At 44.4% G+C, this 23,351-nt stretch overlaps 1 protein-coding gene across 1 annotated transcript in view; it reads right to left on the minus strand.

Annotated features, from left to right (window-relative positions):
- Positions 1 to 4,046: 4,046 nt before the first annotated feature.
- TNRC6B (trinucleotide repeat containing adaptor 6B) overlaps positions 4,047 to 23,351 on the minus strand; it is a 265,247-nt gene continuing 245,942 nt past the window's right edge. The window contains exons 22-25 of the mRNA XM_044678610.1: positions 9,216 to 9,440; positions 8,801 to 8,871; positions 6,942 to 7,081; positions 4,047 to 6,369 (exon numbers count right to left, since the gene is read on the minus strand). Coding sequence (XP_044534545.1) covers positions 5,973 to 6,369; positions 6,942 to 7,081; positions 8,801 to 8,871; positions 9,216 to 9,440 — 833 coding nt within the window. The 3' untranslated portion in view covers positions 4,047 to 5,972. The remainder of the gene's footprint in view (positions 6,370 to 6,941; positions 7,082 to 8,800; positions 8,872 to 9,215; positions 9,441 to 23,351) is intronic.

The following is a 23,351-nucleotide window of genomic DNA, read 5'->3' on the forward strand; positions in this document are numbered from 1 at the left end:
ACGTCCTACTGGCAGAATAAAATTAAAGGTTCGGTTGGTGGTGTGCAGCCATGGGTGGCCAACGGGTACAGGTACCCTCATTACCGGCTGAATATTGAGGTCACGAGATTTACAATTTATCTCTCTCTTTCACTCACTCACACACACAAAAAGGCACACACACAATCTTCTCATTTCCACTATAGCACTAAATTCCACTTAAACATTTTAAAAGGAAAAACAAGACTGAAGAAGATTCTCTCACAGTAGGTAACACTAATATGCGCAGTTAATGCATAGACAGAACCTGGCAAGATCACTGGAGAAGGAAAAGATGGTCTTTGATCCACTATATATTTCTTCCTAGTTCAGGACTTATCTACATAAATAAATATATATATATATGTACACGCACACACACACACACACACATATATATATATTTATAAACCACACCCCAACAAATAAAACTGTCTACTGTGTTTTAACTGTCTTGGGGGGAGGGGGAAACGGGGAAGGGAGGAAGGGACTTGGAACTGGGACCTTCTTTATCTCAAGACTCAATTATTCCCTCATCTGAGAACCAAGTCTTGAAGATGTCCTGTTTCTAGAGCAGAGGAAAACAATCTTGGGTTAAGCTCCCTGCCAAGCACACAGGAATCTTTCGTCCATTCAACAGAAGCATCAGAGTGCCAGGACCTTAAAAAGTGGAAAAAAAATGGTGGGTGGGTGGGGAAGTGTACCCCTTTTGAGGCCGAAACTGTATCTCAAGGCTACTATATGCAGCTTCAGAAAAGTACAGAAGGGGTGAGAGTGACTGATGGTCAACATGACAGCACGTGGGAATGAAGTTTTTGCTAAAAATGCTAAAGAAACCTCCAAATTCTTAGAAAGCTCTTACTTTCCCCACACACACCTCAGACACAATATTTCACAGGAGAACGCATGGGAACTTAGTGCTAATTGATGCCACCCTCGTGGGAGAGGTGCGAAGTTGCTAACTTAGAAGTGTCATGAGACAAAGAAAATTCCTACAGACAGAGAAAGGAGTGAGACCTTGGCCGAGGGGGTGGCTTTGGAACCTTAACTTGCAGCATGCGCTAACCGTGGCCCCTGGGATGGCTGCAGAACACCCGGCGAGGGGTGCTGGCTTGGTGAGTTTTCTGTTTCTTCACAGTGTCTCGGAGAATGGTCAGTTTGGCTTAACAGACACCGAAAATTAGGACGTGAATGGACAGCAGAGAGTGGGTCACTCACACAGCCTGGTCTCATGGAAGACATTTCTGTCCCCTGTGGATGTTTCTCTTCCTTTGGGCAGAAGCCTAATGAAGCAGGCGAGAAATATACAAGAAGTACATTGCTCTGGCCACTCTAGAGGAAGAGAGTGTCCAAAAAGAAAGCTGGTCAGAAAGGATGCACGAAGCTTCGTCCTGGAGAATGGAGGAAAAGGAAGGGGCTGGCCTGGCGGGTGCTCAGCCGAAGTCAGTGGAAATCCTTCTATCCATCTGGGGTTCTCAGGAGGAGCTTGGAAGGCTCCACAGGGAAGATGAGGACTTAAGTTATAAGACTTGACTTTTGCCAAAGGACTCCACGGCTGTCCTTAAGTCACTGACAACCTACAAAGCAAACCTTCTGAAGAATCAAGTGGAAAAAAGAGAGGGAGAGGAGAGTAGGGAAACCCCGAAGGACTCCTTTCAACTGGCCCAACACAATAAGACTTTCCAAATGAATACAGGTATACTTTTCCATAACACTCACACAAAGAACAGGATGGATGAGAATAGAGGGCGCACAACACAACACAACACAACCCAGGGCAGGGACTCCACAAACTACTTTTTTAAGACCTAAAAGCACATTTTATCTCTAGGAATTTTTTTCCCTTTTTTTTTTTTTTTTTTTTTTAAATTTAGCCCACTGCCATTGGGGCATGCCCAGAAGGACTCCATATTCTTTCAAGGACAGGTGCATTAATTTACATGGAGTGACTGGACCACAAGCACACATGCATGCACACATGCACACATACACACCCCCCCCCCCTTTTCACAGGATGTCTGGGTGTATGTACGAAGGCACTAATGCGGTTTCAGAGAAATTTCAGGCATTAACTCCCTTCCTCTCACCTGGAGAGGAAGTTTTTCATTCCCAGTGGTAAGCTCAAATGTCTCAGTGAAGCTCTCATCATGCTTGGGAATTCCAATATCTAGCTCCAGAAGGGGATGCAAAAGGAGAATTCAATATCACCCCAAAACCAAAGTCACACTTCTAAGTCTCCAGCTGGTAGATGGAGGTAAGTGAGCAGCAAATCTTCAAAACAGCAATAAAATGAACACAACAGTGGCTGGGAGCTAAAAAAAGTAAAAATCATTTGTTCCTTGGTAGATTATCTTATTCATTTCCCTCTCCTTCCCATAATAAAGGAGGTAGAGACAAACATTTCTCATTAATGGAATAGTCCATGGGGAATTTTCCTCTTGCAATGCCTATAGTTAAAATTTGTTCCAAAAAGCATTATCCTATATTCCCTATTTTCTTTACATAGATCCTCATTCATCTGAACTTTACTAAATTTTACAGTCAGAATTTTTTTTTTGGCAGGGGGAAGGATATTGATAGATGTAGGATTTTTTTTTCTTTAATAAAATTAAAAAAAAAAAAAAAGGATCAGGAGAGATAGCAGTTTAGTCCTAAGTGGAAAGGACGAGTGATGCCATTCCCATACAGACACCCATCTCTCTCTCTCTCTCTTTCTCTCTCTCTCATACAACTTCAATTATACACAATTCCAATGTGACTAAGACAGCTTGTTACAGCTTAATCATTCTCCCAGTTTTTTAAAGAGTATAATGAGTTTATTTCTTGCTGCTAAACTGAGCACTTTTTAAAAATATCATTTCTTTGTACAGGTTTTAAAATGTGTGATCCCCAGTTATGACTGTAACATTAATTAAGTAAAAACTTTATTTTAAACTTTTCTTCTTGAAGATTCAGGAACTTGTAAAAGTTTATCAACAGGAAAGAAACAGCCATCTATCTAGGATAAGATACAGTTAAATAAACCATCTTCAAAAAAACTGGCTTCCTACCCTAGAATTCCTGAGAATGCTTGCAAATTTTAAAGCAGGAAAATAAATGTTAAAATAAACACACACACAAAAACAAAACAAAACAAAAAAACCACCCCCCCCAAAAAAAAACAACACTGTTATATGCTCCCAGAGTTAGTCTTCATCTAAAATATATATTTTTTATATATATGCACTTTTTGGTCTTTTTAAGTTTTAATTTTTTTTTCCCTTTAAGCTTATGATGGAAGAACATTTCAGCTTCTCAATTTTATTTGTACATATTTCAAATCCCTCATTATGTCTTGTAAACAAGAGGGGCTCTAGCACCCGGCTTTCACCGTAGTATCAGAATGAACTCAACTAACCCAAAGTGCAGGTAAAGGAACCACATGGGTGGGTGGGCCGGCAGCAGGTGGGGAAGAGGGGGAGGCTAAGGACTCAGTTGCAATGGGAATTGGGGTGGCAGCAGGCATGTGACAGGAGAAGCCAAGCTAGGCATTTCTTGGGACTTCCACGGCTGCAAAGGAACTTTACATGGGCTCTTCTCTGTCTAGGAGTCTAGCTGCTCCTCACCTCAAGGCCACAACAGAGCTAATGCTTCACCACTTGGGAAGAAACCAGGGAGGGGGTCTTCTCTGCAGAGGATAGGACAAAGACAGAAAATGGTGGGTGGCTGGGTATTTGCTAAAGGAAGGAAGGGAAATGAGCCGTGCCAGTGGGCTTGGCCAGTGTTGTAGCCAGCCTAGCTTGGCCCTGCTCCCTCCAGGATGCGCTCACCTCCAACGGAACGTCCCCCTTTGTCAATCCTTTCCGATTCCTGGTCATACTGACAGGGGTGAGTCAAGAAACCTATGGAACTTCCCATTTCCTCTGTCTTACATGCAAATGATTTTCTTTTTTTCTTTTTTTTTTTTTTTTGCCTTTCCCTAACCATTCACACATGCTCTCTCTCACACACACAGGCACACGCACCAATGAAAAATTAAATACATTAGGCATTGTTGTACCCTTCACTGAAGATGCTCCAGAAAGACACTCCCCTGTCCTCCCCATCAGAAAGCCGACAAGGACAGCAGTGGGCTGCTCCCACCGAGGCTCGGGTCCGAGTGAGCAGGCATTTGCTGGTACAGAATGCGGGCACTTTATGGAAAGCGGTTGAATGCAGACAGATAATGTCCACTGCACCTAACCAAGTGCTAGCCCTTCTCCCTGCCCAGGCCAGAGGCGGACGCAGGGTGGGAAGGGGACCCCCTCCCTGCGGTCCGTTCGGCCCCCGTCCCCACAAGCAGCAGTACCGATGGCGAGCCGGGCCCACACAACTGTGGATTCTAAGGTTGCCCCTGTTCCGCCCAGAGTACTACACGGACACTCACGAGTTTCTTTAAATACCAAAATAAAAAAGCCACAATACAGGAAAACAAGGTGCAATACTTAAAGTCTCTGCTAGTCAGAACTGTCTAAGCAAAACCACATACACAGGAACACACGACACGGAGGAACGAGAGGAAAGGCTTGAAGTACACACTGTTTAAGAACATTCTTCAGTAAACGTTTCGGTCAGCGACGCTCCGGGGCTGTGACCCGCCGCCCGCCGCCCCCCGGCCTGGCGCAGGGAGCAGAGAGGGGAGCTGCCTGGGCCGCTCGCTCCGCCTTTGTTCTGTTTGGTAAAAAGAGGGCGAGACAAGTCGGTGGGAACTGAGGGAAGCGTGAGATTTCGCACGTCCAGCGGGGAAGGGGGCGCCTGCTCTCTGTTCACTTTGGACAGCACGCCAGAGCGCGCAGAGCTCTTTCCGCCCATTCCCATTAAAACGAAAAAGGACACACCGGCTGGGGGCTCGGCTGCGCCTCTTATTTTAAAACCAGAAATAAATATGGAATAAATACATGGATGAACAAAGGAGTACACGGTCACTCGAGGCGCCCCTGCTCATCTCATGTCTGGGCATGGCAGTGCTCCACTCTGCTGCTGATGGAAGTCAAGGCTGTCTCGCACGCTCTCACACGTCTCACACATGCAAAGGACTCGCCAACACAAAAGAACTCCCTGCTTGAGGGCACGAAAAGCATTCTCCTGAAGTCCTAATGCAGCCCGGCTGGGGCTGGCGTCAGCCCAGGGCGGCCTTCTCTGAGTCCAGAAATGCAGAGGGCCGGCCGGCCGGCCAGCAGACTGGCAGCAACGCGGGTGGAGGCGGAGGAGGCGGCGGAGGAGGAGGGGCGCACACGCACATACACACGCACGCACACACACGAGAGAAACAGATGCCCACGAACACACGTGCACACACACACCGACCACAAGCATGCCTGGGCAGTTACATGTGCCAGCACACACTGGTATTTATCAACCAGCCGATCACGATTTTTTTCCTTTTTTTTTTTTAAAGTTTTTTGTTTTGTTTTTAAAGTGAGGCTCCGTCTAGTCTTCCCTCCCCCAACCCCTACAATTCTTTTGCCCTCCCCCCCCCCAACACGGTAGACCTAAGGACGGAAACACACCCAGTGCAAACCAAGTTAAAAAGCTATTTTTCAGTATATATGTTTCTTAGCAACAACTTCCGTATAACATGAAAAAGTGAAAAACTAGAAACTAATTTTTTTAATTTTTTGTGTTGAAATTTAAATGGTCTGTGTACTTGCTTCACATTGTCTTTCTAGGTTGGCGTTCATGATTCAAGTATTTCAAGAGTGATATGTTCTCTTTTTGGATTCATTTTCCAAACGAAAAAACTGAAGTTCTAAGGGAGGCAACTATGTGCTCAGACAGTCTGGCAATGACCCACCTTTTTTTTTTTTTCTCTCTCCGTTTTCTTTTTTCCTTTTAAAAATGTATTTATTGCAAGTTGAAAAAAAAAACGAAAAGGTCAAGTTAGTGCTGCTGCTGTTCCAAAAAAGGTCACGAGGTCAGAGTTGAAAGTTCGAAGTTCAGATTGAATCCGACCCTCCTCCCAGAAGGTCACCAGGTAGTAAAGGGGCAGGGCTGCCCATCCTGTGGGGATCTTCCACACTGGGGACCCCCCACAAGCTGGAGGAATAGTTGGGGGGCCCCCACAGGGAGGCGCCAGGGAGGTCACCCCCACTGCTGCTGCCCCCTCCGCTGCTCCACTGCCCGAGCCCTGCTGACCCACCGAAAAGATTCAGGGCGGGGCCCACAGGGTCGGCCTGGCTTTGTCCCGTCTCCAGGGGCTGCCAGCCAGCAGCGGCAGCAGCGGGCGCACTTGGCGTCGCGGCAGGGGTAGGGGGCTGAGCTTGTGCCAAAAACCGGCTCACCTCCTCGTCTGTGGCAAACTCAGCCAGGATGGTAGTGTTTCCCAACACGCACCTGCAAAGGGACAGAAAAGGAAGGTGCTGAGGGGCTACGATGTCTAAACCCTCAGGGATGCCAGGAGAAAACATGCTCGGGCGGCTCTGTCCGCTTCTGTCTGGGCGAGGGAGTCCTCTGCTGCGGCTGAGTGGCCCCGGACAAGCCCTGACCCTACGGAGCCCGTATCCAGGACTGGCCACCAGTCACCAGGCCACCCTGATCTTCTGAAATCCACATGAGTCACCAGTATTGACACCAACATGTGTGGGAGCCTTTTCTCTCCTAGGGCCGGTCATCGAGAAGGAGACCATTTTTGGAAAAAGAACATTCCCTAAAGGTGCTCTGACCCTCACAGACAAGAGCCTCCCTCGCCATTCTCTTCCCGATGCCGGAAGATGTAAGTGTCCCATCTTCCTCCCCTCCACCTCCTGCTTAGCAGCCCTCTGCTTCTTGGGCCTGTTTTCTCACACATAAAATGGATGCGTTGGGCACGCAGGAGAGGCTGCACTGTGGCAATGCCCACCTCCTCTTCTTATTCCCGTCCACACCCCCACATGGAGCCCTCTGGGCAGCCCCTAGTGGCTACTCACATGTGCAGGGCAGTCTGGGCCTTGGCCGCCTCCTGTTTGGTGCTGTATCGGATCAGGGCCGTGCCCTGGGTCAGGTTCAGATGGAATGTCAGCAGCGGGCCGTGCTGCATGCAGATAGTCCTCAAGGTTGACCCGTCAATCTAAGGACAAACAGCCCAGGTGAGTCAAAGGGGGTGCCAGGAATCTAGTGACAATGTGAATTCCCAGCAGCACTAGGAGAAAACTATCCAGAACCCAAGGCCAAAGACTCCCAGGCACCTGCTTCAGCAGACATAGATAGGAAAGCCACCCCCCCATTCAAATTTCTGTAAAAGATCAGAATTCTATCAAACTGGCAATCAAATTATCTAAGGTTTCAGCAGACAGAGCCATACTAGCTGAGGGAACATCACCAAAGAAGAACAAAACCCATGACGCTAACACGGTGGGGGATGCCATGCAAGTGAGGGCAGGGATGCTAAATGGGCAGAGGCTGAGAATAAAATTAAAATCGCTGTTTAGCCGAGTTCTCAAAAGCCAGATTTGAATACTGCTGCCACACACACCGCCCAGGTCCAAGTCTCCCATCTCTCGCCCAGATTTCAGTCCCTTCTTTGTTCCCTCCCACACCTTTGGAGGCACAGGTCAGGTCCTGGGATGCCAAGAGACTCCAATGTCCAGGGCTCTGCTGGAGTCCAGGCCTTGAGTATCAGGCCTCAGGCCTTTAGAACCTTAATTATGGGGGAGGGAGCAGGCCAGAGTGCTGGCACTCCTCATTCTCCACATCTTGGGATGAGAAAAGGACCCAGCACTGAATGCAGATTTGAGTCAGGCCCCAGGGGGCTCTGAGCTCCAGGGATTCAGGGATACAGATTCTTGACCACAGCTCTTTCTTCCTTCCTCGGTGCTTAAGAATGAAGTGACCTGGACTCTTAAACTTGTCTTCTTCCACTCCCACGACTTCTCTGACTACTACTAGCATTTTATACAGGGTTCTCAAATTGGCAAAGCACTTTACAAATACTATCTCATCTAATTTTAGTTTTACTATTTTCTTCGGTTTATAGATGAGGAAATTAAAGGAGTCAGATGTTAAAAGGCTTCCCCCCCAGGGTCACATAGCTAGAAAGAATCTGAAGTTGAATTTGAATTGAGGCCCAGAGACCGCTTCACAACGCCATCTTGTTGCCCGCATAGAGAAGCTGTTGAGGCCAGCTGCACTTGGCTCCCTTTTCTTTCCAAAAAACCCTGGCCCCCCTTCTTTGCTCTGGTCTTCCCAGCAAGGTTCCTCCCAGACAATTATTGCCCTCCCTCCCTCCCTCTGCTGGCCAGTCCAGGTCCAAGTCTCCCATCTCTCGTTATCTATGGAGGAGCCCATAGAACACTGCTGGAGCTGAACCAATGCTTGTTGACTTGACCCAACCATCTCTCATACCTTGATGGCGGGGCTCCTCCCTCTGTACAACGGCAGAAGCTGCTCTCCAGCCTCTCGTGTTCTCCAACTTATTTCTCATGCAAAGTTTCTAGCACTAGCATTCCAGCTCCTGCCCGAGCCTTTGTACAGCAGTGCCGTCCCCTCGTACCCTTCCTTTGCCTCGCCTTCTAGCACCCCTAGCCTCCAAGGCCCATCTTGGGGGCCACCTCTTACAGGAAGTCTTGGTGGACTAGTTTCTCTTTCCTTCAAATGATCCTGTACGTATATCTTTGTCTACATGATCCAAAGAAGGCAATAAAAAGTCTCCCCACCGGGAGATGGTCTGAACACCAGCCTTGCTAGGCTGAGTGCTGGTCCTTAGCCAGTTCCAGATTCAAGGGCTGTCATTTGACGCCTCCTCAACTGAACCAAAGGCTTTAGTAACAAGAATACTTAGGGCGAGTACCTGGGGAGTGAGGTTGTGAAGAACCAGCCAGTAACTAGGACGAGCTGTGCCGCCATCGCTCCAGGCAGAGGCTAGGGAGGCATTGAAGCATGGGAAGAAGGCAAGTTAGAAGTAGCTGAATATAGACCAAACCCCTCGCCATCTGACCATCCCCTCTGGGCTCCACGGACCCCACACCAGCTGCTTTTCTACCCCTTTGCTGCCAGGATCCCCCTGCCCTTACTGGATCCCTTGGTCATAAGGAGCCCCTTTCTTTCCATCTGTGTCCCTGGGAATGCCTGGATTCCTTCACATAGATGAGACCTTTACCCTTTACCAGGCATCCACGATTTCCTCTCTGGTGAAGACAGCACCAATGTGACCCCATTAATGCTGCCTAACATCTCCTCATGGTCTAGTGGGCTATCCTTCTCACCTGAGGCAAGCCTGGAGTCCTGGGCCCCCCACCCCCTGACTGAGCGGGGGGCTGTGCTGCTCCAGGGAGATGACGGTTTGGGATTGGTCAGGCCGGGAGGTGGGCGGGGCAGCCCGCTAGTGTTTCTTGAGGAAATATGGTTTTTCCACATCTTGTTGGAGAGATGAGTGGGGTTGTGTCCTATGGGATCTGGGGACCATGTTGATTTGTAATCAGTGAACTTTGCTGGAAGAGAAAATTAAGGTAGGAAATATTAACATAACAATGAGGGCCCCCACAACTTATATCATACTATTGAAAAAGCTAATCTTTATAATATCTTATTTAAAGACCACACTAATTCTGTGAGTGAGGTGGCTACTATTACCTTTCCCTACTAGATTTCAGATGAGAAAATGGGTATAGAAACTAAGTGGCTTGACCAGAGTCTCCCAGCTAGTAAGAGACTGAAGCAGGATCTGAAGCTGGGTCTGGTATTCTAACTGCTATGCCCCTTAGTAGCTTCACACAAATCAAAGTACACATTTTAACAGAATAATTCAACCTTTCTCTTTCTTTAAAATATATACTTTATAAATAGCAGTGTTTGAATGCTGCTATGAAAGGAATGTTGTACTTCAGCTATGCTGCTTCTCCCTTTCCATAAGATGTAAAATTGTAAAATAATCGACTATAAATTCACAATGCCTATTCAAACAACAAATGATTAATTATTCTTTGATGTTTTCTTCTTTAACCATAAAGCTTTAAGTGAAAATTAATGAAGAGAAAATGCTTTTGAAAAATTTAGAGGTTTACTTAGTGGTAGTAACATAATCCACTACTTGGAAAAACAGGTCTGTTTGATCAGTACGGAGAACCTTAAATATGGGTCCATTGGCATTTGTTGAAATGAACTAAAAATATATTAAAAATTATAATTGAGTGGAATATTCGGGAGTCATCCTCTAAGAAAAAATTTTCCTTCTTTACATCTTTTCTCATAGCTTTGAAGGTAAGAACAAAAATGACAACTGAGTTTTCCCACATACCAACTGTGTAATTAGAATCTGTTCCCCAGGACTCTAAATCCCAGTATCCCACTTTCGTTCTCATGGTAAGTCCTTACATTTTGGAGATAAAGTTTGTGTGTAACCCCGCCTTTCTCTCTCTTTTCCCCTGATTGAGCTAGGAAAATGGGTTTTATGCCAGGCAGGAGAATCTACACACATGGGTTTACTTTTTGTTAGATAATTAGGTTTGAACTTCTATTTCTTTTGTTTTCTTTCTATTTGAAGTGATTATTAATAAACTTTATAAAATATAATACATGGAGTTATTGATATTAATTTAAATCTTACACAATGTAAATAAAGGCAAACAAAATAAATGTTCCAAATTCAAGTAGGAAATAAAAATGATAATTATTTTTGAAGGGTCAAGTAACATGCTAAGGTAACTATGCCAGGTAAACATCAGACCAAGTATTTGCCCTTGAGGATGTTACCACCCAATTGAGAAGAACGTGTACCCTACCCAACTGGGTTGGAGGATGCATCAATTACTGCCATACAAGAAGTGTCACAGAAGCTCAGAGGAGGGAGAAGCACCCGTAGTGGGGTTCTGGAGGGAATGGAGTCCCTTGATAGACTCAAAAGCAAGAGAGAAGGCACTCTTAGTTGGTGAAGTGGTAGGAACAAAAATTTTGTAAATGTGAGTTGTGTTTGGGAGAATGATTAGGTTTGGGTGGAATATAGTTTATATAAGGCAACAATGGACATATAAGGTTGGAAAGATTTGGAGCTAAGTTTTAAGAGTTGAGACTGTATCCTGTGGGCAATGGATGGCTGCAGAAGAAAACTGATCAGAACGCTGTCATGAGGAAATGCCTAATTCAGGTTTATCAAACCCATGAGAAGGGTACTACTACAGGAGTGGAAAGAAAAAGAAAGGAATGAGTATAAAACAAGACATTGCCAAGAAAAAGTAAATGTTCTGGACTTGGTGACTAGGGCAATGAGGAAGGAGTCTATGGTGTTAAAAATGACGCCAAACTGTTGGCCAGGATTATAAATGTATTACCAAAAGGAACAGGAGAATGAAGACAGGAGAGAGATAATGTCTTGGGTTTTAGGGAGCAGACAGTACAGTGGCCTGCCCAGGAAAAAAGACATTTTACTCTAGGTTTTCATTCTTCACAAGGCCATATGTTTTTTCAAAGCTTGCTAGATGAGATCGATTGTATATAAAGTGACTATATGTATGAGATGATACCTAAGGAAATAGTAAAAGACTCAGAAGACATGAGCCTTAAGGTTTTAATAAATATAATTCAAGAATAGGAGAAAAAAATCCCAACAGAACTCAAAGCTAGAGAATTCCACAATCAAGAATAGGAAAGAATTTGTATAATGTAATGAAATGTGAAACTCAGTTCCAAAGTCATAAATACAAATCTTAAGAGCCTTAAAAGCCCAATAGAATGGAAGAGCTCCCCGCCTCCCATCTCTTCTCAATGCTCTGATGCATCTGTGATCTTGTCCACAGTGTCAGCATTTCCTTTCTCTAATGATTGTGGCAACATATGCACATCCATGTGACACACAGGCTGTACATTAAACATGCTCCATTCTGGCCAAACAACTAGCCAAATCACCCTATCTCTTTATCCTTTAATCATGTTTAACTTGTGTCACTCTTGGTTGGTAATAAGTGCCCAGCTGATCCTCATCAAAAGGCCTCCACCATTAGCATCGTTCAATGCTAACTTTTTGAAGGCTGTGGCATTCCAGGGCGATGAGGCACCACTTGGGAAACATTCCAAGGATGTGAGTGCCATCTCCTCTCTAACCTTCCACCATGTCCAAGTCGCTAAAGCCCTTACAAAACATTTATAAGACCCAAGCCTCTTCTCCAGTAACCAGCTGTGGCTCTCCTCTCCTCCTCAGCCACTCTTCCTGCCTTGCAATCTGGCTTTGGACCTCATTGTCTCTCCAAAGTTACCAATGATCTCTTAACTTCCACATTTCGCGGGGTCTTTCTAAGGTCCCATCCCTTATGGCCTTATGGCCTCTCTCTGATCCATTTCAGAATATGGCCGGGTCCCTCTCCTTTCCTAGCCAAAATTTTGTCCTTCTATCCATCTAACAATTCCTCTTATTTCTGCTCCCCCTCTTCACTCCTCCCACACATCTTGCCCCAAACAACATATTTTCATCCCCTTGTCCCCTCTTCTGAACTCTTTCTATGACTGTCTAGAGTACCTCCATTCTTCTGGGCACAGAAGAGGTTTACAACTATCATGGCATCTTTTATTCTTTACTCTCCCCTCACACCATGTGCAATTCCACTGCTGATCTTATTTCTATCTTCAAATCTCTCAGATGAGTCCTCTTCTCTCTGCTCATATGGCCACCACACTTCAATCGAGGCCCTAATCGCCACATGCCTGGGCTGTTTTTATAAGAGTTTTTCTGCCTCTAGTTTCTTCTATCATGCAAAAGTCAATTCTTTAAAGGTCTGAGCATGTCACACAATTATCTCTGGGATCAAATATCATATCATAGTAGAGCATTTGAAGTGCTCCATAACCTGGACTACTGGAATAATCTCCTAATTGGTGTCACCTCAAATTTCTTCACTCTCCAGTTTATTCTCTTTACAACAGCAATTTTACCAAAATACAAATCTCAGCATGCCCCCTTTTCCACCCCATTGGTTTCTGTTTACTTTTAGAATCCAGTATAAAGGCTGGAATTTGTCACTGAAAGCCCTTCACGATCAGATTCCAATCTCTCCGACCTTTTCCAGGCTTCTTACACATCAGATTGCTTTCTGCCACCTATGTGCATATGAGCTGTAATCCTGGCCATATCTTTACACTGGAGTGCTGGCTGCCCCCATCCCCATTCCTGGGGTGCACTTTGTCTCACCTCTAACTCTCAGAATACCTTATTTCCTTCAAAATTCTCAGGTGATCTTTCATATTACAAGCTGAGGGATCCTTGTCCCCTTTCAATTTATCTCATATTAGGCGTATATTTTTATATGGGCTTTTGTTCTACCTTAATAGTCTATATAAGTTCCTTAAAGACAGAGATGGTTTCATGTGTAATGCCTGGCACATAATACTTGTTGTTCAGCTATTTCAATCATACCCAACTCTTTTGTGACCCCATTTCACTTTTGGCAGATATAGTAGAGGGGTTTATGGTTTTCCTTCTCCAGTTCTACAGATGAGGAAATTGAGGCAAACAGAGTGAAGTGACTTTCTCAGGGTGATCCAGCAAGTAAGTGTCTGAGGCTGGACTGGAACTTACAAAGATGAGTTTTCCTGATTCTAGGCCGGGCACTCTATCTACTGTCACTTAATGCTTCCTGATTGATAAGCAGTGGTTCTCAGACCTGCCTAGCAATACTTTTACTATCGTCATGTCTTGAATGAACTCTCTTCTTGCTGCTCCCTTTCTCTGTGTGAGTGCTGCCACTTCTTGGAGGCCCTTCCCAAGCCCCTACCTCCTAGGGCTAGTCCTTATTGATTCTGTGTGTACCTCTAAGTGTTCCTCTTGTCTCCCTCGAGAATGTAAATTCTTTCAGGAGAAGGGTGATTTTAATGTTTTCCCTGAGCATACACCTACAAGTCAGGTGCTTAATAAATGCCCACTGATCAAATGATTGTTGGTTTTGTTTTTACAGAGGCCTCTGCTTACTGGAGAAGTTTGTGGTCATCGAAAGGGTTGCATCATTGCTCAAATGTATTCTGGCCTGTTCTCCTCCTCTTGTTCCATCCTGGGACAGCTCGTTCTCTATCTGGAGTCTCTCTGCCAATCCAATCGCATCCTTCATCCACTTGGTCATTCCAGTGTAGACAGCAAACTCCATTCCTTCTGAGTGAAAATGGAGCTGACTTAGGATCTCCCCTCCCCCTTTGAGGTTCCATGGCTTGGGACAAAGACATGCCATTTGCACACAGGAGCGGCACTAGGGAATTCCTCTTTCATTTGGACTCTATGCCAGACACCATTTGGATGAACAGTGGCAGATACTGTTCACAGGCAATCATCTCTGTGTCTTAAGCATTGCTTGGCATCACAAAGAGAACACAGAGGAACACAGTTATTGGTCATTACTGTTGTTCCTCATTTAAAAATAATTTTTATTGATGTCTTTCATTTTATACCACCTTCATTTCTGAATATACCCCACCCCTCCTAACACAATGAGACTTCTTTTGTAACAAAATGTTTAGAATTTAGTATAACTAAACATTAAAACTAACCAAACATCAATTGAGTCTGAAAGCAAATCCTTAAATTCCCACCTCTGCAAAGAAGGGAAAATGATCCATTTTTTTCATCTTGGCACTGGGGTCAACTTTGATTATTATACCATTTTAACAAAAGCACAGACATAACCTTCATGCAAATGTAGGTTCTTATTATTTAAAAATCTGTACAAGTTGGGAAAGCAAGCATGTGGGTTGACAGGGAATTCTGACTCGGTTGCACTTTTTTTTAAAGTGCAATATGGTTCCCCTGCAAGCCTTCTCATTCTCCCTTTTTTAGTTACCTGGAGAAGCTATCCCTCAATGCCTTCAGAATTATTACTCCTCCTATAAAAAGGATCTCCTCTGAGAATATTTGGTCTCTAGGTCAGCTGCTCTTCCCTGGCTTCTTCTGGAGAGTCCAAATGTAGTGGGGTTTTTTTGAATTCATAAAAATCTTTCTGGAGTTTTTCCTTTTTGGGAATGTGTTTTCTGTCTTTCCTGTTTCAGCCTTAAATTCACTAGAGTATGTTTTTTGCTTAGTCAGGACTCTTAAGCTTTCTGAAACTACTTTTCCTCCCTCCATGGTTTCTTGCTGTTTTATGAGGCAATACTGCAGAGCAACTTCTACCATCAGTCAACATTTCTTAAGTGCCTACTATGTACCAGGCACTGTACTAAGTGCTGGGGTTACAAAAAGAAGTTAAAAAAGGCAGTCCTCACCTTCAAGTAACTCACAATCGAACAAGGAAGACAATAAACAAATACATACAATGAGCTACACACAGGATAAATAGGAAGTAATTAAGAGAAGGAAGAGCCTACAATTAAGAGCTGGGAAAGGTTTCCTGTAAAAGATGGGACTTTAGCTGACACTTTAAGGAAGTCATGGAGGTCAGTTGGCAGAGAAGAGGAAAAGGGGTATTTCAAGAATGGTGGACAGCTAGAGAAAATGTTGGAGTCAAGAGATGGAGTGCCTTGTTCATGGGACAGCCATTCATGGGACAGCCAGGAGACCAGAGTTACTAAGTAGAAGAGTATGTAATGGAGAATAAAATGTAAGATGATTGAGAAGATGGGAGGAGATTATAAAGGGCTTTGAATGCCAAAATGAGCATTTGGTATTTGATCCTGTAGGTGATAAGGAGCCACTGGAGTTGACTGAGTGGGAGGTGACAGGTTCCACACTTAAGGAAAATTATGCTGATAGCTGATGGACTGGAGTAGGGAGAAATCATGCATAAAGACCCACCAGTGGGCTACAGCAACAGTCCAGGCAAAGTGAGAGAATAGATATGAGAAATGGTGCAAAAGTGAAATCAACCAACTTTTCCATCATACTGGATATGAGAGCAAGAGAGAGTGAGGAATCTAGGAGGACTCCTAAGTTGTGGAACTGGGAAGATGGTGCTGTCCTCTATAGTAAATAGGGAAGGTAAGAGAGGAGAGGGTTTAGAGGGAATGAGAATGAGTTTGTTTTAAGACATACTGAGTTTAAGGTGTTGACTCAACATCTAGTTCAACAGGTCTGACAGGCATTTGGAGATGCAAGTTTGGAGGTCAGCAGATACCGCAGCAGTAGGAAATGTACTTTAAGAATCACCAGTGAGGTAGTACAGAGGTAGAAGAGAAACAGGCTCATTCCAGAGCCTTATGATTAGAGAGTGTGATCTGGAGGAGGATTCAGTGAAGGAGATGCAGGAGGAGTGGTTAGAAAGGTAGGAAGAGAACCAGGAAAATAAGTGCCCCAATAATCTAGAGAGAAGAGCCTATCAAGGATAGGTAAAAAATAACGAAGACTGAAAAAAGGCCACAGGTCACTTTGGAGAGCAGGCTCAGTGGAATGATGAGGTTGAAAGCTGGATTATAAGGGTCAAGAAGAGGAGGAGAGAAAGTGAAGGTACCTATTGTACACAATCTTTTCCAAGAGGGTTAGCTCCAAAGAGAAGAGATTTAGGACCATAATTATCAAGTGAAGGTTTTTCCCACATTGGGGAGACATAGGCACTTTGTTGGAGTGGGGCAGGAGGCACTGAAAAGAAGAGAGTGGCGATGAAAAGGAGGGTGCCATCTGTTGGAGGAGAGATGGAATGGGATCCCATGAGCAGGCAGAGGAGGGCTAGCCTTGGGAAGTAGTTATGGCTACCTCATCATGTGAGACAGGAGGGAAGGAAAAGAGAGGGGCAGAAGGCACTTGGGAGACGGGGAGGTGAGGAAGGGAAAGAAGAATGAGCTCAGTGAATGGTCTCTGTCTTTTGACTGGGAGGTCTGAGGAGGGATAGGTGTGGAAGAGAAAATGAGTGGAGGGTGGGAGTGTAAGATGCCCTTGTCTTCTCTGAAACGGCAGGGGCCCCCTTAGCTGCAGTTTCGCTTTCTGCCTGTCAGTTGTTCACTATTCGTGGCCAGCCTGAACCATTACAAGTCCACATGGGGCAATGGTCTGCCACCAGGGGTGTTCTCTTCTTTTTTCACTGTGTGTGTGTGTGGGGGGGGGGGGAGAGGCCCCATCTGAAGAGCAGGGAGAGAGCATAAATACATAGGGTCACTGGTTATTTGCTGTTTCAGTCATCTGAGGTGGCTCTTGGAATGTATCCTCTTGTGGATACAGGACCTTCCTGTACTTTAAAAAAGTTCATGCTCTAAACCAGTGTTTTCCTCAGCCACGTTCCTGTGTTTGGCAAGAGGCCAGGGGAGCAGATAAGAGTGCTGGACTCAGAATAGGGAAAAACTAAGTTCCATTTTTGCTTCAGATACTGCTGAGCTCTGTGGCCACTGGACCTCCCTGAAGTTCAGCTTTCTCATCTATAAAATGGAATGAATAATAATAGTATTGCCTTCTTTCTTTATGTGTTTGCTTAAAGGTTCAACTAGATAAGGTACAGAAAACGTTCTTCTGTATCTTTTTTAAGATAGCATTTAAAATGTGGTATAAATGAGACCAAATGTTTGCTGCCTGATGCCAGTCTTTTAATCTTTTTTTTTTTTTAAATCCATACTTTCCATCTCAGAATCAATACTGTGTATTGGTTCTAAGGCAAAAGAGTGGTAAGGGCTACGCAATGGGGGTTAAGTGACTTGCCCAAGGTCATAGGGCTAGGAAATGTCTGAGGTCAAATTTGAACCCAGGACCTCCTGTGGGTCTGGTTCTCTATTCAGTGAACCATCCAGTTGCCTCTGAGTCTTTTTATCTTGCAATGATTAATTTACATTCAGCAAACTTCCTTGGGTGAGGATAACATGCAATGTCAGTATCTGTTCTTCTATTCATTTCCCACTTTTCAGGACCCATAGTTCATCTGAAAAGATCAGGTTACAGTTGCTTCACTTCTAATGCCATTCTCATTTTTATTCTTTATTGTAGTTTAATAATGATTTTAATCTTTCCTTTAATGAGTCAGTAGTACTGTACAGACAGACGATTCAGAAATAAGGCTCATATTGGTGACCTATCATCTTTTTATTTTAATTTAATCAATTTAATAATGTTATTTTTCATGTCCAGAACCTTCTAACTCTCTCTTCTTGGAGAGTATTCACTATGTGAACATTATATATATATATATAAACATAATTAATATATAACATATAACATACATATTGTTTTAGGTAATATAAGCCTGAAGCTTCTGCATAATCTGTAAACACTTGACTCTGTTTCATAAACCAGAATAATATTTTCCAATATATTTTTGCTATTCTCTTCTACATTCAATTTTGCATTGAAGTCACTGAGTAGTAAGTCTACTTTACTTGGAAAAACATCAAATAATTTATAATTTACAGAACTTCTCTAAATTCTGATGTACAAGCATCAATATTTTCATAGTGATCTCACAAATACTTAACACAAGTTGTCCACTCTCTGAAGAAAACCAGTGGCATCATGGGTGATGACTTGACTTGCCCACTAACTGGATTTAAGTGAGGCAGAATCACAATAAGTCATCAGCCTCACCCTCTCTTCCAGTCACTGAGGGATAGTGGCAAGACAAAAGTCAAGACAATCAGTGATGGCCCAGGTTGTAACGGGTGATCTTGGCATCTCTGATGTCTGACCATGTTCTAAGTGCTCTACAGTAGCCACTTCTCTTCTTAAACTTCTATCTTAAATTGTTCTCATGTGCCCATTCCACCAAGGAAAAGTCTTCGCAAGGTTGGAGTAGACATCCCCTTAACTCACTGACTTGTTTCAGGCCTATCAGTTACCCTCAACCTGGTTTTAGCATGTCTGCTAAGACCATTTACCAAGGTGTGGCTGATGCACCCACTATAGCTCCTTGAAGTCACAGGTGGAGAGATGCGTGGCAGAAGGATGCCAAAGGAGGAGGAATAGCCCTGAAAAGCGATTGATGAGTCCGCCCTGAACACCCTGTACACCTCACTTAGACAAATTATCAAGACAGCAAGAGTAACAGAGGGTTAAGGGTCCCATGAAATGATGCTATGTTGCCCCAAACACATGGTAAATTCAGACAACTCCACCACCTCCTGTATTTTCCTCTCCAAGGAGATCATATATGAGCCATGCCCCTATTTAGCTTTGGTCTTCTGGTTTTCTTCTTTTCTTTTATATTTTAAAAATCCTTATCTTATGTTTTAGAATCAATACTAAGTATTGGTCCCAAGGTAGAAGAGCAGTAAGGGCTAAGCAATGAATGTTAAGTGCCTTGCCCAGGGTCTCACAGCTAGAAAGTGTCTGAGGTCAGATTTGAACTAAGGACCTCCCATCTTCAGACCTGGCTCTCTAACCCCTGAGCAACCTAGCTGCCCTTGGTTTTCTTTATATTATTTATTATGCCTATATAAATTAGGAGTAGATAAGAAGGAAGGAAACAAGTCAATAATACTGGCCTGGGAGGTGGGATTCTATGACTTCATGCTGTTATAATGTTAACACCACCATCACCAACGAAAATACAAGCCTAAAGAACCACCCCTCCTCTCAGGTAGGCTTTTTGAATAGTTGTTTCACCACCCTCCCTGCACACCCCCTTCTTCCTGACTCTCCAGGAATCAAACCTGTGGTAATGAAGAACCCTTGCAAGATCTTTCCTTTCTTTTTGTGACCTGCAGGTTCTAGCAGGCACATTTCTCCAACTCATCAGGACAAGGTAGGGTGGCAGCGAGAAGGAGCAGGAGAAGACCAGATTAGAATACCAAGAACAACGTCCCTGTTATACTTGGGACTACCTTCTCTCAGTCACTTATAGCCAATGAACAAGTGCTTCTCAAGGGTCAGGCACTAGGCTCCAAACTGCTAATAGAAACAAAGCAAATCTGTCTTTGCTCTTAAGGAAGCCTTATATCTTATTGAGGAAGAAGCAAATTAAGGGAAGAGCATGCTAGGTGCTGGGAAGAGCCTGTACAACGTTAGGGAGGTGAAAGATGGAAAACAAAAAGCAGGTCAGTCAGGCTGGAACACATGTGTGAGGAGCAGTTGGGCCATCAGGTTGTAGACAATCTGGCTGAAGTTAGACTGTGAAAGGTTTAAAATGCCAGATGGAGCAGTTTGCACACGAACTGAAAGGAAATAGCTTCCTGAGAAGAAGTGACATCACCAGAGCAAGTGCTTCATGAATCTGAGTTTGGCTAGAGAGTAGAGAGACTAGATGCAGAGAGGCCAAGTAAGATGTTACTGCAGTTTTTTAAGATTATTCACCTACAAAAAAGAATAATATGGAAATGTGTTTAGAGTGATAATACATGTATATCCCAGATTGAATTGCTTTGTCAACTCTGGAAGTGAGAAGGGAGGGAAGATAATATGGATCATGTAACTTTGGAAAACTTATGTGGAAATTTGTGAAGACAAAATAAAGATAAAACAAACAAACAAAAAAGATATTACTCCAATAGTTCAGGAAAGAAAAGAAGAGGGCCAGACTAGAGAGGGAAGGGGAGAGTTACAAGAGATAAGAACGTTGAGGTACTGGGTAAGAGGGTCGGGAATACAGACAAGCAAGCAGGGAACCTAAGGAAGCAGACGGATGGGGATGCCCTTGAGTCAAACAAGGAAGTTGGGAGGAAGGGTGAATTTAAGGAGAAATGTGTTTTAGACACATTTAAGTTTGCTCTGAAACATTCAGGTGGCTATGTCCAATAAGCTAGTGGGAGAGATGGACCTGGGGCTCAAGAGGGTGAGGACAGATAGTAACATCTGCAGAGAGATAATAGTTAAAGGCAGGGGTTGGGAAGTGAGAGGCAAGGTCTGAGAGACAGCAGATCTGACCAGCTTTCTCTAGGGAGAAGAGCAGCAGGCTGAGAACTTGAGTGGATGATAGTGTAGGAGGAAGACTGAAGGAGACTGGAGCACGTTGATATGGAAGCAGACAAAGTGCCGGGGGTAATGAGAGCCTGGGACTGGGAGAAAGGTAGAGCACTCAGACTGCAGAACATGACAGCTGTAGTTGCTTGCTTGGCCACTTAGGTTTATAACTGAGATTTTGTTTCCCCTTAGCGTACAATGCAGGTGGGGGCGGGGAAGGCAGATTTGTGCAAGTTAGAAACATTTTTAAAGGAGGAGGCAGGAGGGCTTAGGGCCACAAGGAGAAGGGTTAGCACTGGCAAAGATGGAGAGCTTCAAATGACAGAAGAGAAAGACCTTAATGATGGATGTTTCATTTTTTCCCCAAAGAAACATGAGGTAAGGCCTTCTGCTGAGAGGAAGGGAATGAGACATTACCAGAAGTGGCCTGAGAAGGGGAAAGAGGGTTTGGACTAGTCCCTTGGGAGAATGAGAAAGGTGATGGGAAAAGAGTAAAGGGATTGGCACATAGTGGGAAGGGTGCAAACTTAGGTGGGTAAATAAATCTGTGTAGACTCAGCCAGCATGCATCTCTTAACTCCATCCATCCTATTTGAGCCAAGAAGCCCATGGGCCAGAGGGAAGAAGCCCACTAACACTGAGTAAGCACCTACTATGTGCCAGGTACTGGGCAAAGCCCTGAGGGTACAAAGAGAGGTAGAAAGCAGTCTTGCTCTCAAGACAACATGCTAATGAGGGGAGGCACTAGGACTGAGAGGGAGGGGAAAGGCTTCTTGCACAAAGTGAGACATGAGCTGAGACTTACAGTGTCAGACAAGGAGCAGTGACAGGATGAAGAGCAACAGATCCAAGAGGGTAAAGCTGAAGTAGTTCCTAAAGGGTCAACGGAGAGGACAGAGGAGAGACTGGAGGTTCCAATGAGAATGAGCAATGGGTTCAAAAAGAGGGAAATAAAGAGAGAACTAGAACGGCAGGAGGTTAGAGCCAAAGAGAGGAGAGCTTTCACTTCATGCACTGGAAGGAGGAGCCTTGTGGTCAATGATGAGGCCATCCTTATGTCATCTGAAGCCAGAGGATCAGAAATCTAGGGCAGGAAGGGCCCTCAAAGATCATCTAGGAAAGGTCAGAGTGTGAGATGAAGATAGTTGTATCCAAACGTACTGAGTTCCTTTGAAAGAGAACAGCTGGTAGAGAATAGCCCCAAAGGCCTCAACGGAATGACCTCTGGATGGAGTGAGCCTGGCAGAGGAGAGGCCATCAGAAGAAGGAAGGGTCTACAAGTGGTAACAGAGACCAAGAAGCAGGCATCCTCTTATCCCAGCCCAGTGAGGGGGTATATCCCCTAGGGTGGCCAGGGAGCAAGTGGCGTCATGGAAAAGTTAGGCTTCTGTGAATATAAGGAGAAGGAAGGACTCTGAGAAGAATACACTATGAAAGAAGTATTGGACAGGGGGATGGCTTTGACCAGTGATGGGCAAACTATGGCATGAGGGCCAGATGGGGCCCCCTGAAATGTTCTATCTGCCCAGTGACATTATTCCTAATCTGACGGATACAATACAATGAAACTTCAAAAGAGTTGCCTTAGAAACAGACCGACAGGTGAGCATTTCCTTTCCTTTGGCCCCCTCTTTAAAGAGTTTGCCCATCGCTGGCCTAGACAGTCTCCAACTCAGAATCCCAGGACAGCTGTATTAAAACTGTGTGATAAAGCTAAATGCTTTCCTTCTGAAAACAGCCCTAGCAAGGAGAACCCCTTTATACTGGGCAAAGGAGAACCTCATCAGAAAAGCCAAACTTCACTGTAGAAAAGCTTATAGAAACCTAGGAATCTGAATATTTCCCAGAATTTATAGCACACTGGCTTAAGGAGAGAGTTTCAAAAATCCAATCTTTCCTTTCCTTGAGACCTTCAGAAATCAGAGCTGGCACTCAGTATGGAGGCTGATGAACAGAATCACTCACTAATTGCCCCTCCAACCACCTATTTGATATTATCGAGTCCTTTTTCAGTTTTCTTCACAAAGATACCAGAGCAGTTTGCTATTTTCTTCTCCAGTTCATTTTATAGATGAGGAAACTGAGTGACTTGCCCAGGTCACAGAGCTAGAAAGTGTCTTGACGCTGAATTTAAACTCAGGAAAGGTGAGGCTTCCTGACTCCAAGCCCAGTGCTCTATATACTATACTATCTCACGGCCCTGACTGTACATTTAGCTGAGGGTAAAGACTGACATTCTTTTTTTTTTTTTAAACCATAAATCTATGTAGTATTGGTTCTAAGGCAGAAGAGCAGTAAGGGCTAGACAATGGGGTTAAGTGACTTGCCCAGGATCACACAGCTAGGAAGTGTCTGAGGCCAGATTTGAATCCAGGACTTCCTGTCTCATAGTGCTGGCTCTCAATCCACTGTGATACCCAGCTGCCCCTCTGACATTCTTTCTTAACAGTAATAAAAGGAACATGAAGCACAATTGGCTGGCCTATGAATAATGAGCCTGGACTCCTTCATCCCCTTTTGCTATTCTAGGGGTGCACCTCTCAGATTTTAAATTAAAAACCCCATTTGTTCTCCTTGTTTTCTAAAGGATGTGAAAAGAGAGAAATGGGGAATGTGTGGCTATAATACT

Source organism: Gracilinanus agilis, chromosome 5, assembly GCF_016433145.1.
Source record: "Gracilinanus agilis isolate LMUSP501 chromosome 5, AgileGrace, whole genome shotgun sequence".
In the NCBI taxonomy this organism is placed as follows: domain Eukaryota; kingdom Metazoa; phylum Chordata; class Mammalia; order Didelphimorphia; family Didelphidae; genus Gracilinanus; species Gracilinanus agilis.